This window comes from Python bivittatus, unplaced genomic scaffold (assembly GCF_059951505.1).
Source record: "Python bivittatus isolate LINGU-HERP-01145 unplaced genomic scaffold, Pbiv_v1 ctg000670_np1212, whole genome shotgun sequence".
Lineage (NCBI taxonomy): Eukaryota > Metazoa > Chordata > Lepidosauria > Squamata > Pythonidae > Python > Python bivittatus.
Genome location: NW_028277094.1, coordinates 2,543,254 through 2,560,200, shown reverse-complemented (window position 1 = coordinate 2,560,200; position 16,947 = coordinate 2,543,254). Strand labels below are relative to the sequence as shown.

General features: G+C 41.8%; 1 protein-coding gene across 2 annotated transcripts in view; it reads left to right on the top strand.

The window, feature by feature from the left end:
* The window catches only part of MID2 (midline 2), a 140,054-nt gene that overhangs the window by 83,394 nt on the left and 39,713 nt on the right, over positions 1-16,947 (top strand). For both annotated transcript variants that reach the window (XM_088151561.1, XM_007422648.3), the window contains exon 3: positions 11,349-11,444. In XM_088151561.1, coding sequence (XP_088007687.1) covers positions 11,349-11,444 — 96 coding nt within the window. The remainder of the gene's footprint in view (positions 1-11,348; positions 11,445-16,947) is intronic.

Sequence of the window (16,947 nt, the reverse complement as noted above, 5' to 3'; positions counted from 1 at the left end):
CTCCTAGCCCATCTGTTTTCATTGACACTGTTTGGGGAATTGTGTGGCTAATTAGCCACATGTTTCAGCGGGGAACGCAGGCGATGCTGTCTCTGGGACAGGAAAAGCTTGAGCGTCTTCTTCCTTGTAAATTTCAGCAGCATTTTAGGAAAAGGCGTTGGCTGCGTCTATAACTGGCATTTGAGTGCTTTTACACCCACGTTATCTGATGGCACCGCTGGTGTGGCAGATCTCTTTTGCTTTCTTAGGGAAATTCCTGGTTTTGGGGGCTTACCCCTCTGGCTCTCTATGAAACCCGTGGTCTTGGTTGTCCCTTGATAGGACCTCACCAACTACAGCAGGAGGAATACCCTGACGGTTTTAATAGAACCAGTAAAATGCCAGACTGAAATCTGCTTCATTCCACGCTCCGTGGTGGCTATATTATGCTCTGTCCCTGCTGCTAGTATTTTATTTCTCTGCTGATTTTCCAGAGTAATGAACTTGAAGATCTGCAAGTTAATGCTGGGTTCCAGGGCGCGGAATGAGAGCATCTGGTACAGACATTTATAAAAGATGCTCAGATTTGTTCTTAGTTAATGATAGAACAACAGACCATGTACAGTATGTTGTTTGAATGTTCCCCCATGAATTAAAAAGTAAGGTAGAAATACACCATAAATAAATAACCTTCAAAACCCCGGAATTTCAGGAACCAAAGAGAGGTTCAGAGGCAGAGTTATGTAATTGCTATACATATTAAACCACCTTCCTATCACTAGCAAAAAGCAGGGTATGGGGATGCAACATTGAAAACTATTTCATCTTCCGCTTAATGTCTCCAAGTTCTTCCTATCGCAGACAATCACTTCAATTTGAATCTCATTGGGATGTTTCACTCAACTGCATCCATTTCTATATTTCTACCTTCCTCTTACGGGCACAGGTTTAGGGTGTCTCGTTTGGCATAAAGTGCATTTAGATTCTCTGTTCCCTCCTAGAAGTTCTACCAAAACAGCTTGTCTGAAGTTTCCCTTGCAGTTTTCTTCAGTGTTAGTCCTGGTTTCCTTTAACTCCATCACTTCTAGTCACTCGCAGCTTATTAATGGTGATCCCTTCTGCCAATCTTCTACTTGGCACTGTGATGCAGGGCGCATCTCCTCTTCTAAATTTGCTGCAAGGTGCTAAATGTGTGTGTTTAATACCCAGCAGCTATAAGTGATTTGTTACAAGTGTCAGTTCTTGATGGTACAGGTTCTCAAGATGGTCTCAGGTGTGTCCTCGGACTATCAGAGGTTGCTTTTGATGGGAAACAGCACTTAGATTTGCCAAATGCATGTTGATGCTACATGAACAAGCCTTTAAACACTTCGGGACTCATTTATTCCTCACATACCATGATTCCTTCCCTTCTTAGTTTGCTGGAAACATTCATTTTCAGGTTTTTTGGTTATTGTCCTTCACGATCTGGATTGAAACCTACAATTTGATCCACATTTGTGAACAAACTCAGCCATTGTTTTGTGCTTTGGGGGAAATTATGGTCTGCTGGAACCAAGGTAAGCTTGGGACAACGTCTAAAGCTATCTGTAGTGTCAAGAGGCAAGCTGATCCCCAGGAATTAATCTGTAGGGTGTTTGCAACTATGCCAAAATTGTTTTGTTGGCAAGAATGTGAACCAGTAAGCCCCTAGAAGTAGACCCAAAATCCAGGAGCCCACAGACTGGGAGATGGTGGCTCTGGCTAGTGGCAATAAAGGCTGTTGATCATGCTGAGGTGGAAGTGAGGAAGAAATAGTGAGTAAGGTTTTGCTTAAGAGCAGCTGAGTGAAAAACAAAACCTAGAGTTGTGGTAGGGGAGATGATAAGGTCAAGACTGCTTTGGGCCCATAAAAAGCAACTTCCCAAACAACATCCTTGACTTATGGGCATCACAGCCCATAGCTCAACTCCAATCACAGCCAGGAATTCATTTAGTAAGCTGCTGTGTTCCCTATACTTCTCCTGTTCCCCAGCTCCTCATAGAGATAATACTCATCTACCTTACAAGGAATCTCTGAGGGATACTGAGATAATGGCAATTAAATGCTTTGCAGATTCGAAATGCACCTTGTGTACTATAGGGATGCTAAATACAATTGATTTGCATGAAAGGTTTGGAAAATTCTGTGCCAAGGCATGTGGAAGAAGGGGTTTATTATTAAATAAACAAACCTTGGTGTTTGAGGTGTTCTTTCTGTTGCAGAACAGAAAGTTTGGTGTCAGGTATGTTGAGAGAAAAGAATCCATACTCAATGGAAGGTCCATGGCTGGAGCTAAACAGGCCAGAGAGAATGTTCAGACCATCAGGCCAGGATAATAGCCAATCAGAATCAGAAACATGTACAGATTATACTAGGTTCATACATCACTCTGAATCATGGTTTATTTCATAATTGGCTGAGGTGGCACAACATCTAAGCTATCAACCATAGCTTGTAAAACAGATTAGATATTTTTTAGGCAATACACTAAGTTAAAGGCAAACAAGTTACATTGTATGTCCGATCAGACATAGAACATTTTCTTAAGTATTTCTGCAAACATATTCCTAATGCCATTGAGATAGGCAAGGGAACACCTGCAACCTTCTTAAGGAATGGAGATCTTCAGGGAGAAGATGATCCATTAGGTATCCTGTTTTCCAAACTGTTTTAAGTTCTTTAAAGTTCAAACTGAGCTTGGAAACGACACCACAATCTATCGATGTTCTTTGCAATAATGCTTAGACCAGTACATCTGCAGTACGCAGCCAACTTGGTTGATCTCCAAAAATAAGCAAGGTTGGATTTGGTTAGGACTTGGATGGGAAACCAAGATATCTTAGAGCTTTAGGCTTGACTGGAAAGTTAAAAACAGTCTTGGAAGAAGGCAGTGGCAATTTTTTTCATATAGTATTGTTGCCAAGAAATCTCTAAGAATGTCCCCATACTAGAAACTGAACCTTTCCTTTTTAATTTAAGGTCCTGAGTAGGCCCTATTTTTTTTTTTTTTTTTACTTAAACCCTGAATACATTCTGGAATGCCTTTTTCTTCTCTTTTTGCCTCCCCTGAGCCTGCAGAGAAATGTTTCACAAGGATCAGTCCTGAATACTCAAAAGCCCTCAGGCAGTCTCCCACGCCCTGCCTAAAATAATGAGGTTTGAGAAATAGATATCACTTTAAAAAAAAAAATTGCCCTGAGGCATACTGGAACCATGCTTCTGAGCTTTTATCTGCAATCAAGTGAACCAGGACCTTTTAAAAACCAAAATGTTGACTCTCATCATTACAAAACCTGGACTTTTTTCTTTTCTTCTTCTGTTTTAGAAAGAAGCATCTGGAAAAATATCAGCATCAAAGCAGTAGGAATTGACAGCTCTGATTAGAGATGCTTATGGAATTCAGTCCTTGTGAAATCTGATGTGAATTGAGTTACATCTCCTGAACTATTTTATAGATGTGTAATTATCCCTGGATTTTTCTCTTTTTCACTTGGCTTAAAACAAATCTCATAATACTTTCATGAAAGCATATAATATAGAGATGATACCTTAACATGTTGATGTTCAATTAAGTTTCTTGTTATTTCACAAATTAACCCATCAGTGTGGATATGAAGTGAATGGACTTATGGATAAAAAGTGAAATAGAGGCAGATCCTGTGTAAAAGTTGTGTGTGGATTGGCACAGTTGTGAAATTGACTAGCTGTCCTAGTTCTGATGCAGATTCCAGTTGTTATGGTCCTTTGAGTCAATCTTGATTTCTGGTGACCACTTGGATAGACCCATGCAGTTTTCTTGGCAACACTTTTGGAAATGGTTTCCCATTGCCTTTTTCTGGAATGTTTTTCAACTTCCCAGTCTAGGGCTGAGAGAGACTGATCTAAAGTCACCCAGCTGGTTTCCATGCCTAAAGGAGGACTAGAACCTGGATCTCTCCACTCCCAGTCTAGCACCTTAACCACTACATCATACTGGCTTCCTCCACTTTTCGCATATAATTTTTTATTAAGGATTTATTAAGGATTTTGATTACAGTAGTAAAAACTAATAAAACTAAACTTAAAGAAAAAAGAGAAAGAAAAGAAAGGAAAGGAAAGAAATATGATAAAGAAAAGGGAACAAATATATAAAAAAGTGATTTCCAATCTTCATTACAAGTATAGACAAATTTAGTAACTCTTCACTCCCTATAAGGTTACAAACCGATATCTCTTCATCCTACATCCCATCCCTTATCTATAAGCAAATCCATAAAACATCATCTTTTCAATCCTGGTGTCGGCAAAAAGTCTGTAAAGGGTTGCCAGAACTTTGCAGATAAATCTCTTATTTTAATCTTGATCAAATAAACCAACTTTATATTCCTTTCTTTTACTTCTAACAGTCTTAATCTTTAGTTCATTTAAATATTGTCGCAGGATTGGATTTCTGTTCAATTCTTCTTTATCCCATCGCATAGATTCTTCAAGAGTTTAACAAGCCTCTTTTGTAGATCCAACAAGAAAACATTTTCCAGGTTTGTCATTTGTATTTCCCCTTTAATTTTTAAAACTTCAGCCAGTTTCATTTGCAGATCCAATAAAGTATCCTTTTCCAAATCGTTCTTTTGGCTGTCATTTGTAGTTCCACTTTCGGTACTTTCTCTGTCTTGCCAGACAAAATTTACTCCACATCTGTCATTCCCTCATTGACATCTTTTGGACATAATCTAGCCATAGAATCAAACATAATTACTGACACTGTTGATATTGTAGCTACTAATTTCTGGCTCCATTCTTTAATATTTCCAGTGCTGTGATGTTTTATGTCATTTTGTAAGTCCCAGTTAACTGACTCCAAAAGTTGGCTTGTATTTTTTTCCCTTCTGCATAGAATCTTTAGTCCCCTCTAGTGTCCAGTTTCTAAATCATAAAGCCGCTTATCTTTATTATGAGCCAAGATAGCCAAAATAACTGTGATTCCCATGAGAAGCTATTTATTTTTTATAGTTAATTCCAAAATCTTATAATAAAAGTCAATATCCAAATTTAACCGGATCCTTAATCCATTTGTAACTTTCTTAGATCAAAATCTTATTTAGCTTTTTGCTGTTTATTTCAAGTTCTTTAAGATCTTAAGCTTGTAAGTAATTTTTCTTTTATTCAGAGTTGAAGCTAAACTCACCTGGTAACTCTTCAAACTTGTGGTTCCGAAGGTCTGTAATAGCTTTAAGATGGTTAATAGATGTCAGCCTCTCAGGGTAAACCAGATAGGAATCACAGCCAGATGAGCTAATTCTACTTTATTATAAAGCTACATTGACAAGTCTGAAAATACAACCCCCCCCCTTTACCACCTGAGAAACTAGGGAGGGTCTCTTCTGACCCTCTTGCCCTGCCAACTATCCAGCTGTGGGCTATGCTGTCTCTTATCTGGCCATTCCTTGGCAGCATTTCTTGGCCCAGTCTCCTAAGGTCTTTCCCACATACCATCACATCAGGCAATTTCCAAAACTGATTGGAAAGTGAGGCTTGCAAACTTAGTGTCCTTTAAAAGGCTCCACCACGGTTGCCAGCAAGATGGCTAATCCCTTCTTCTCCTGGCACTCAACCCCATGGAAGACCACTGTCCTGTGGTCTCCTCAGAAGGAGCAGCCATCCAGAGCATATGTGAGCAATCTCCCATCCTCTCCTTACCTGGAGAGGTTCCAAAGAATCGGTCTACCAGTTCTTTGGTCTTTGCTGTGGTCATCAGTTCTGCTTTTGTGGAGACATCTTCAGTTCACCATGCCTCCCCCGGAAGTCTTGGCTTCCTCCACTTTTCCTGTAGTTTAATAAATGCAGACCGCTGCAGATAATAAGAACCACAACCATCAACACCAGCATTATTGTTGGTTTTGTTAAGTGTCATAGTTCTTAACATTTCACTGTTTTATGCATTGCTCAGAGCCAGAACAACACAGACGTCAATCAACCAATTAGTCAATCAAACAAACAAACAAATAATGGCTCCAGGAGTTTTCAGCTGTCTTCCAGAAAGCTATCAGTGGCAGAGAAGCCTAGTGTTTCTCTGTATGTGATTACTCTAAATTTGTGATTGGCTACGATGTAATTCAATTATGACTAAAACATTCTCACTAGTACCAGGAAAAAGAGAATTCCTTTATTTGAGAGCCCCACAACAGAAATCAGAGATGATGATGATTTGTTTAAAAAGCATTCAGCATCTTTAGGAGAATTTGCTTTTCATTGACGTATGATTGGCTCTCTATGAGTTGATGTACTGCATAAAATACTCCTTTACAAAACAGAAACATGCATTCAGTTGTCTGGGAAAAAGGGCTGGTTCCTTGCAGACCAATCTTGCAAATTTCTACATGTCTGGCAACTTGCTTGCTAGAGAAATCTCCTCACTAATTTTCCTTCATTAGCTGCATTAAAGAAAATCTGCCCCACTTTCAAGCTTGAAATTTTGGAGCTGCCAAGCTGGCAAATGGGAGAGATAATTAGTGAATGAAACGCTCCCTGCTTTTAGCTGAATTATGCCCTTAATAGCATTGAGCTGTAAGAAAACATGATAGCAAAGGATGATAATCAGCTGGTTTGCACTGGTTTGTTTAGAAGACCAGATTCGGTTCATTGAAGGCGGGGAAATTTCCCATATCCTTTTGCTAGCAAAGGGCTGTGAATTACAGAATTAGAAGGAGCTGTTTTAGCCATGGAATCTAACTCCCTGTGCAATGCAGGAATCCAGATTAAAGCATTCCACTACTCTCTCCTTGAACACATCCAATGGAGAAGAATTAGTTGATTCCAGTTCTTACATTGTTAGGAATATTTTTCTAACACTTAGCTGGAATTTGCTTTTCTATACCTTTATTCCCAGTTACAAGTGTTTTAAACCAGGAGCATAAGAATTGTTGCTGCCAACGTCTTCAGAGCAGCCCACAATCCCTTTGCCTTGCCATGCTCCTTTTGGTTCCTATTCCACTGTGTGTGTATTTGTGTAAGTTTGTGTGTTTACATTTATGTGTTTATACGTGTAATGGTGTATATGAATCTATGAGCGTGGATATCTATAAGTGCAGTGCATATTTCTAGCTGTAGGTGCTTAACTTTTCCATTTTTATTTTTATGTACTTTGAATAGCCTGCCCACCTTTTAATGGACCATCTACTTGGATTACAGCTTTTTGCAAGCCTCTCGGACTAATGTGTAGCCTGTTGCATGCTAGACGTTACACACCCCTTTTAGAAACATTCTTCCCTATCTTGTTCCCCTCAACTGTGTTGATTATACAATCCCACCATTTCTCCAGTTTTTGAGGATTGTAGTCCAATGCAACTTAGCTTAGGGAAGGTGGATATAATGGGGGGTTCCTACTCACTCAGCAAAGCCTTCTCTATATATGGAGGCACTCCGTGTGACCTCAGAACCTGGAATCTAGGGCTCTACAGAAAGAAAAGTTTCAGAAGGTCACTGTTTAGGCATCAATGGTGATAGTCTGCTTGTGAGCAACTGGGAATGATAGTGATCTTCCAAAGTTAATCAGGGTCAGACTAAACTGGAAATTGGGGGAGGGGGAGGGAACTTATTGGAACAAGGCAAAGCACTTTTGCACATTGCCAAGAAAACAGTATGACTGATATGAAGTAACATGATATGAAGTTGAACTCACCTGGAGGGAGACTTTCTGGGGTCACCTGATCTTGCCAGCTGAAGGCCGTGATGCCTCTGCTGGTCAACGGTAGGGTGGTGCTACAGAAGAACAGAGAGGAGGCCAGCCATTCTGGTGTTTCCCATTAGGTTTTGGACTTCAGCTCCAAAAACCCTTTGTCATTGCTGGGCAGGTAAGAGTTGAAATCCTGAGTAACTGGAGGGCACCAGCATGCCTACTCACACTTTACAAGGGTGGCATACCTGTAATCCCACAGATATTCTTGGGCTATACCTCTTCAACCTTGATCATCAGGAGGGATGGATGGAAGTGGAAGTCAATAACATAAGACTTAGATGACTGGGCCTTGTTGCAGAACAAGGGTCTAAGGCATTTTAACAACCAGCAGTCAGGCCTTGACTTAGAGTCCACTTTCTTTTGGGGAACTACATTGTGCAGGACTCGGAGGCAGGGAGGATATGAGCAAGGAAAGGGGGCAACAATTTGAGCTGATTGCAGCAAGCAATAAAGAAATGATGACTTCATTCTTTAACATCTTTCCTGTTCCCTTGAAATCTAAATTTGTGACTGAAGCTTGGCAAGTAGGGTCCTGGCATTTGCTTGCACTGGGTTTCCTGATAAATTATGCCATTGTCCTTGCCCTGCCAATAGAGATGTTGAGGCCCACCCTCTTGCACAGATGTTAACCGAGATTTGCTGATACTATTTGTACATCTCTCAGACATTGATACATACATGGGGTTGTGGGAAAACTGGCTTCTCTGTCCCTCTGCACCTTCCTGACATTTATGTGTGTGTGTATACATGAAACCGAAGGTTCCTTCTAAACTTACGAATCTGCTCCTTTTCTGCATTTCAGATTTTCCTTTTTGTTGCACGTCCTAAAGGTGGGAATTGGTGACAGGGTATCACCAAGCAGCAATCAAAAGTAGCTAATAGGGTTGGAAAAACAATGAAATACCTACAGTGGAAGACTGGAAGATAAAAGTAACGGAACTTGCAGAAATGGCAAATGACCGGTCTGGTCAGAGAAAAAATGACAAAGATTTTTTCGAAAGACTGGAAACCTTGTATGGACTTTTTGTTGAAAGAAGAAAAGATCGAATTGATGATTTCTGGATTTGGGGATTAGGAGGGGATGAAGAGAATGGGGAAAAGAATAAGATGATAAGTACTTGATAGAAAGAAGGGCAGGAGGCATAATTGTATGTTTTCTTTTCATTCCCTTTTTCTCTCTTTCTTACTTTCTCTTTTCGTTTATTTTATATACTTTTATTGTATTGAATATATAAAATACAATAAAAGTGTACAAAACAAACAGGAAGACACAGTAAGAAAAAGAGAAAAAGAAAGGGAATGAGAAGAAAATATACATATATATTGTCATATCTATATATATCTATCTAGACACACACACATACACCAGAACACAGCAGTGGTGGTAGAAGTAGCGGTGCCAAGTGACAGCAACATCAGGAAGAAGGAGCATGAGGAGCTGGAGAAGGACCAGGGCCTGAAAGAGGAACTAGAGAGGATGTGGAAAGTCAAGGCCACAGTGGTCCCAGTGGTGGCAGGAGCACTCGGGGCCGTGACTCCTAAGCTGGGAGAGGGGCTCCAACAGATCCCAGGAACAGCATCTGAGCTCTCTGTGCAGAAGAGTGCAGGGCTAGGAACAGCTCAGATCCTGTGCAGAACCCTCAAACTCCCAGGCCTCTGGTAGAGGACCCGAGATTGAGGAAGACACAGACCACCCAGGGGGGTGAGAGGTTTTTTTTTTATATATAATAGGAAAGTGCTTTTACAGAAGAGATTGCAGTCGAAAACCAGTGTTCAAAAGATGGGTGGTCAAAGGATGCGTGTGACAAAACTGTCCCAGACAACTTTGTATCAACTGGCATCTTGTGATAACAGATCACCATTTAATAACACGTAAGGAAAAAAGAAGAAAGGAATTGGTTCACAGCAGCCCAAGGTTTCCTAGGTCACAGGGGAAATAAATGAAGTTAGCAAAGTGAAAACTAAAAGCGAGATTGCTGTGGCACAAACTGTATTTATTTTCCTGTGTAACACACTGTAAATGGAGAAACCCGAGATGCAAAGTCCACACTCCGGTAACTTGTGGGGGTGGGAAGAGGAATAAAATGTGCATTTTGAATATTTTCTGGTGCGGCAAACCATGAACGCCAAGCAATTTCTGCAGCAGCAAATGGAAGGCTATTATTATTATTATTATTGGTTTTTTGTTTTTTTTCTGGAGGAATAGAGCTGCACATAATCTTTTAGTTAAACATGGGGACACAGCAAGTTGGGCTAAGCAGCTTCCAGGTTCTTGTGTTTTAATCTTTTGATCTTTTTTGTTGGAGTGGGTGTATCTGGAAGCATTCCAGCCTCCCCTTGTCCAGTTTGTTTGAATGCACGTTTTGGGCTGTTCATTCCCTCATGCCAAGAGTGTGCCATTTCCATTGGCTTGAGGGCTACCCCAGGCTTTGTCTAGTGTACAAAAGGCTGCCCTCCCAAGGTGGCAGCGCCAAGGCTGTTGTTGGTGGATGGTGCATCTGCAAGGCTTAAAGCACCCATTCTGCCCTGCAAAAACCCCCAAATGCAGAAGAAAGAAGGCCTCCAACTTTGGCCTCTCCCATTTGAACGGGGCCCGGGGGCAACTAAAAGGAGGCTGAGGTGGCCCCACCTTGCACTGTTTAGACTCATGCGTTGGACCCTAACAGCTGCTTGAGGCTGGGTTCTGCTGATCCATACAGCACAGAAGCTTTTTGATGCGCTCCATTTTTGGAAACAGGCCATGTCTCTTTTTCGTAGCTCCAGACCATCTTCCTCCCCCCCTCAACACCATCTCGACTCCTACTCCCTTTTCCCCGGCGATGACCTCCTTTTGGATCTGTTTCTTAGTTTGCATTTATTTACAGCATTTCTATCACACTTGTTGGTCCCTGAGGTCTGTAGATCAAGTAGGCTACAGCTTGTTTATGCAAGACCAGCACTGGCAGTACTCAAGCTTATTCCCAGCACTGCCAGTTAAGGAAACCTAGTTTATTAGGATTGGGGGGGGGGGGGACTCTGACTTCATCTTGAAGGAACTATCAAACAGAATAGGCAATACTGAACTCCCCCCCCCCCCACTTCTTTAATTATTCTTTCTCCCTTTCCTTGCATTCGACCTCTTTGTTCCTTTGTCCTTGACTTTCTCATGGTCGTTTCCCGGGTCTTCAACCATATCTTACTTGATCATGTGCGTCTCTCATTCTGCTCCCTGGCCAATTATGATCCTTCAGGTCTGGCAAAACCTAGCAGCGTTTAGCTTTCTGAACATGTTCTGCTTTGAAGTGAGCATGTTTGGAAACATTCTGTTACATCATGGTAGTTCAGCCAATGACGGCGGAGGGTGAGCCTTGTAGGAGAAAAGTACCCAACAGCTGTTGTGCTACATAAGAGATGAATTGAAAGCAGTCTGCAGCTTCCTTTTGCTCGTTCCTTAGAAAGAGCATAAATCTATGGAGTCCAGCTACAGGGCTATGTTCAAGAAGCTTGTTCCACCACAGTGACTATCCTAGTTTTGCTGCCCCGCATTTGAATTGTTAGGAAACTTTGGTTAGCTTTATCCAGTCTCTGTGGCATGTTGATACTTATTCTTTGTTTTTGTTTCCTTTGTCTCCCCTCTTCCTTCGATGCTGGCAGCAAACTCTGGAGATGAACCTCACCAACTTGGTTAAGCGCAATAGTGAGCTAGAAAACCAGATGGCCAAACTGATACAGATCTGCCAGCAGGTGGAGGTACGTGTTGGCTACCAGTCTGTGGTGGTGGTGAGGGTATGTTGGTACTCTGTGTCTGGATGGGGTGGGAGAGCAGGTGGTATGTGTATGTAGAAATGGGGAAAAAGGAGGAGGAGGAGGAGATGGTGGAAATAATGTTCTTCTCTGGCCAGGTGATCTTTGAAAGTCTTTGACTGGGTTCATACAACATGCCAGGCTGGGCTAATGGGGGGGTGTAATTTGTGGTTCGCCATGCATGGTCTTAGTATGTTGTGTGAACTGGCCATGATGTTAAGCCATATTATGGTTTTATCTGTTTAGGTGTAATAAGATATAGGAACACAGTAGTTGTGTTTTGTTAACACAACTGGGTTTAAAATGTTGTATGAACCTAGCCTTGTGATCTTCAAGGATATCAGTCAAACATTTTTATTTGATGTTCTCAAGAGTGCCTTCTTTCCACCTCTTGAATTTCCTACGCACCCCCCCCCGTCCTCTCCTTCCACTCACTGAAAACCAGATGCTGCTTTTTAATGCTTTCTAGTTTCTCTGAAGCAAGAAGAATGGAGTGCTCCTAATCATGGAGCTTTCACTCAGCGCATTGGAAAGCAAGACAGAAATATACTGCCTTACTTCTTCCAAATGCAGAACAATTAATAGTGAATTATCTCACTGCTTTGTTTACCAAGGCAATGCCCAGGGAGAAGCCATAGCAATTAGTTTCTTCTTAATGGGTTATTGATGTTCAGTTACTAAATTAAGAAGTGGTTCCTTGAACAAGATGCCACTTCTTTTTTTAATAATGGAAATAGAGATCATGATTTAGGACAGTGGAAAACCAATTCAATATCTTGTTTAGCTTTATTTCTCAGGGGAACCCACCTCTCTCTGTCATCTCCCTTCCCCCACCCCATTCTCTCATACAAATTCCTGTCCAGCCCTATTTCTCATAGACACTTTAATTCTCATTCTAACACAGCTGCAGGAAAGAGGGGTAGAAGTCCAGTGTTAAGGTCAGAGACCCCCCCCCCCTTCCCATTGTATTTCCTCTTTGGAGGAAGATCTAGAAGGCCATGAGAGAGAAGACCATGGGTACCAAAGTATGCCTAGAAGCCATGAGGTGGAAGCATTAGATTCATGCATTGGTCAAGTGAAAGACTGGTCATCTAAGGAAGAAAACTTCTTAAGAGTAATGGACTACTCATGAGGAAGACTGTCCTCATGAGGGGAAACACTCCAAAGCAAGCTGAGTGGAGTTTTCAGTTCCAGGATTCCATTTTCTGGAAAAAGGTGCTTGTCAGTTGTCGATTTGCTGGATTTTGTTCATTACATTATATAATTTGGACTTTATTCTGGCAACAGTTACAATTCATTGCAAGTAGGACACTTGATATCCTTGGAAACTGCTAAAAGTTTGGTACCCCAGTATGGGCTACCATTGCTGCTGAAACCTGTCCTATACCCGGCCCATGGCGTATCTTGCAGTAATAGCAGCCACCAGCAATGCCAATTTCCTCCCAATATTTTTGAAGTAGGACATATTAAGCCTCCAAGATCAACAGCTAATCATGGTTGGTTCCACCAGTGGATAGCTGGCTAGACTGTCCCCTCAACTGCCGTTCAGCTCACTATTATCTATTCCCATGGTATGAGGATGGCTGTGTGTATACTACAACTCCCATAATCCTTAGTACACCCAGGTAGGAGCTGTAAATCCACCCATTTGGAGGACATTCAAGTAAGAAAGGCTGGTTGGCTTGGCTTGATAGCAGATTTTCAGTGTTTTTGGTTGTGAGCTCATTGCTCTGAGCTTTACCTAGAAATATCAGGAATTACCCTTGAAGTGATCTGGGCGTAGAACATGAGTTCTTCCTTCTAGTTCTGGGCTCTCCCCAGTAATTAAAAAGAATGGTTTAGGTTCTTTTATTTCTGAACCAATCCATGATTTATCTAAACCAGAAATAACCTGATTCCAGCAATTTGTGAAAATGGTAGTGCATAATTAACTGGGAGCAAACCCCATTTTTCATAATTGCCTTTTGACCTGTAAGTGCACAGAGAATTGAGAAGATTAAAATCTGTGCCTGGGAGTGGGTTGGAGGATGGACAAATCCACCTGCAGACAGCCCTTTTACCAGGAGCACCAATCTACACAAATCCTGATGTCATCAACAGATAAATTTCCACCAAAGAGCAGAGGGAAGAACAGCAAGGAAAAAGGTGAACGTTGGTTAGAAACTCCCCTGGTTGAAGGCTTAAAATGGAGGAGAAAGTACAGGTTAAAATAGGCAGTATTTAGTCTCAAGATGGAAGTTTCTGGATGTACTTAGGATTTTGGGAACAGACATGCAATATGATATCCCGCTAATAATGTCTACATCCATTTCCGCCGATGTTGCTGCCCGGGGAGAAAGTATTCCGTCAACTGAAACAGCACTATCTACCCCTTCCTCCTGCAAATGCCCTGGTCTGCTGATCTCTCTGCTGGGGAATGGATTTGATCTCTGTTTGCAGCAATTTCATTTTCAAACACAACTCATTGTGGAAGACAGATCGATCTCGTCTCTTCCACCCAATCACTGGCCGCCCACTTCTCAGCCATTAAATGGCCGCAGTGTGTGGCCTGAGCTGGCCAGAGCAGAGGCCGTAAAGCTAAATTAATGAAAAATCAGCAGCAGCAGCACCAGCCTGAAGTGACAGGAAGAGGCATATCATTTAAAGTTCACCAAAGAATATATTGTCTCCTGGAGCCTATTGACTAGAAGATGACCATGTGCCATTGCAGTAACGTGCTCTATAGAAATGCACAGAGGAGTCCCGCCGTGTTCAACCTGCTGGTTCCATATTCACAGAACTCAATTTAGTTGAGGAGTTGCACTGTTCTTGCCAAAGGCCACTTCATTTACTAGCTTGGTTATATCAGGCAGCTGCTGTTTTCTGAAATGTTACTCTTAATGTTTAGGTGCCCTATATGACGTTCATATTCTGTATTGATTTAACAACAGCCTTTTCCAACTCCAGATGAGTTGGGAGTACAACTCTCAAAAAGTCTAAGGTTCTGGCAATTCTAGGAGCTGTAGCCTCCAACCCTCTGGAGACAACCAGCTTAGGGAATCAGTGATAAGGATTGTTTAAATAGCTTTGCAAGATGAGTTAGGGATTTATCTCAGAATACTGAGATGAGCAGAAGATTTGAATCCATCCATGGTGATGAATTCACAATGATCAACATCAATCCTGGGTATATGGGGCTTGTCTTGGGTATCCTGAGAACACTGTTGTGGAAAATGCTCCAAGCCACAACTCTGGTGGTTCCTCATCATGTAGGACAGCTGCACACAAAGATGAGAGTTCTTAGTTTTGGTTTAGGTTGAAGCAAAGCAAGAGCACAGTTCTTTCCACCTTGTTTCCTCCCTTTTAAAGTAAGACCCATTTGTCCCTCAAACCTCTTGGTTTTTCCATTCTCCAGTTGCTGTTGAATGTATTTCACCCCACTTCACCTTCTGCTTTCAGACTCTTCTGCGAGGTTAATCTTGCATTTGTGGAGGCATCAGCTCTCCAGTTTCATAGGCCCAAGGGTCTTGGCCTATGAAATGCCAGTGAAAGGATGCATTTCTTCCACTTACCCTGCCCTTTGATCAAAAGCAAGGCAGATGAAAAGGATCCAAGGTGCACTTTCCTCCCCAACCTCTCTGTGAAGGCAGAAGGAAATGTTTTTTGCTCTAACTGCTTTTTGGCTTTTAGCTGCATTTCTGAAAGACCTTTTCTCCTGGGGAGACTTGATTTTTGTGTGTGGGGGTCGGGGGGGCCAAAGAAAAGACCCCAATGAGGGCTTAAGTCATCAAGAGTTTGATGTTTTTAAAAGTATAATTTGGCAGTAGTGTCTCTGTGGGGATTTTCAAGGCAGTTGTTGGAAACAAAAAGGATGGCTCTCTTGCCCCCAAATGGTGTGTGAAGCCCTCTCTACAAAAGGATCCAGTGTGGTAATAAAAGAGTAGGAAAAAAGCACTGAAGTCTACATCAGAGGAAACTTTGGGCCAAATTGGATTTTTGTCCATGGGAGGCAGCGAGGGGGAAGTGAGAAAATGGAATGTGAAGAAGATGGAGAAAGGTGTGAGTGTGTGTTTGAGAATGAATGGAGTTCTAGAAGGAAGGCGCCAGCTTCATGCCCTGGAATGAGCCTGCTCATCAATGGCATTGAGCCTCTTGAAGGAAGTCAACCCTCCAAAGGGTTTTCTTTTCCCCACCCATGATTAAAAAGACCTCAGCCTACTCAGATCGGCCTGAAGGCCAAGACTGTTCAGGCAGGAGAAGTCACTTCTTGGGATTGAATCACCATTTGTGGAATTCTGCTCAGAGAAGCTCCCAGGTACCAATTGGTACCAGGCAACATTCCTTATATTTGTCCTGGTCTTTTGATGTTTAGTATTTTAGATCTTGTCCAGGGTGATCTGGTATTTAGGATGTTTTGCTCTTTCCCCCACCCAAATCATCCACCCACCCACCCACCCACCCACTAAATGGCCCTCTCATTGCAATTCTTTTGGTGTGTATAGATCAGTGTTTCTCAACCTTGGCAGTTTGAAGATGTATGGACTTCAACTCCCAGAATTCCCCAGCCAGCATACTAGCTGGGGAATTCTGGGAGTTGAAGTCCATACATCTTCAAACTGCCAAAGTTGAGAAACACTGGTATAGATCAATTTGAAAGCATGCTGTGCTAATTAAAACTGACACAAGGAAGAGGCCAACAGTCCAGATAAAATTTGCAGTGATTTAGGTTTTTCTAAAAATTGTTTTAAAATGATCAATGATAAGGTATCTTAGGAAAATTACATGGACCATGGAAAAAAAGCAAGAAGAGGCAATACCTCAAAATGACAAGAGAAAATGGTCTTTTGATGAAGTAGTAAATTTGGGTCAGTCTTCGGGGGAATACTATTTCCATCTGTTAGATTTCTGCATTTTTGTGGTTTTAATTACAGCATGACAAATCATCCATACAAATTCTTGAAACTAACATGTACTGAGTGCTGATTCTTCTCGCCTTTGCAGCCATTCTGAATGGACTTTAATAGCTAGGGCTGGATGAACAGAGAAGGGCTTGAGCAAAGCGCATTTCTAATGATGGAAATGAAAACAGTAAAAGAAACAGAGATCCGGCTTTTGACCTTTTGTTCAGGAAATCTTCACCTTCTTTCCAAGTTTCTGATTACTACAGAGCAATAATGGGGACAGTGTCTGGCTGCCCTGGGCTATTAGCCTTCTCATTTTTTAATTTTTTTTTTTTGCCCATCTAGAGCTCTGAAGGGTTTAACTGCAGATGTTGCCGTCAGTTGCTAGGGTTTAATTGCAGAGTTGCAACCCCCTGGACCTGCCAAATTGTCACGCTTCAGGTGGATGTTGCTTTTACAGTTTTCTTCTCCTTTTGAAGTTGAAGCGCTCTATTTGCCTTGAAGTTGCCTTGTCTGTCCTAACGTTATTATTGGTAACTGAGGTTCCTCTCTTAGCTGAGACTCTTAGA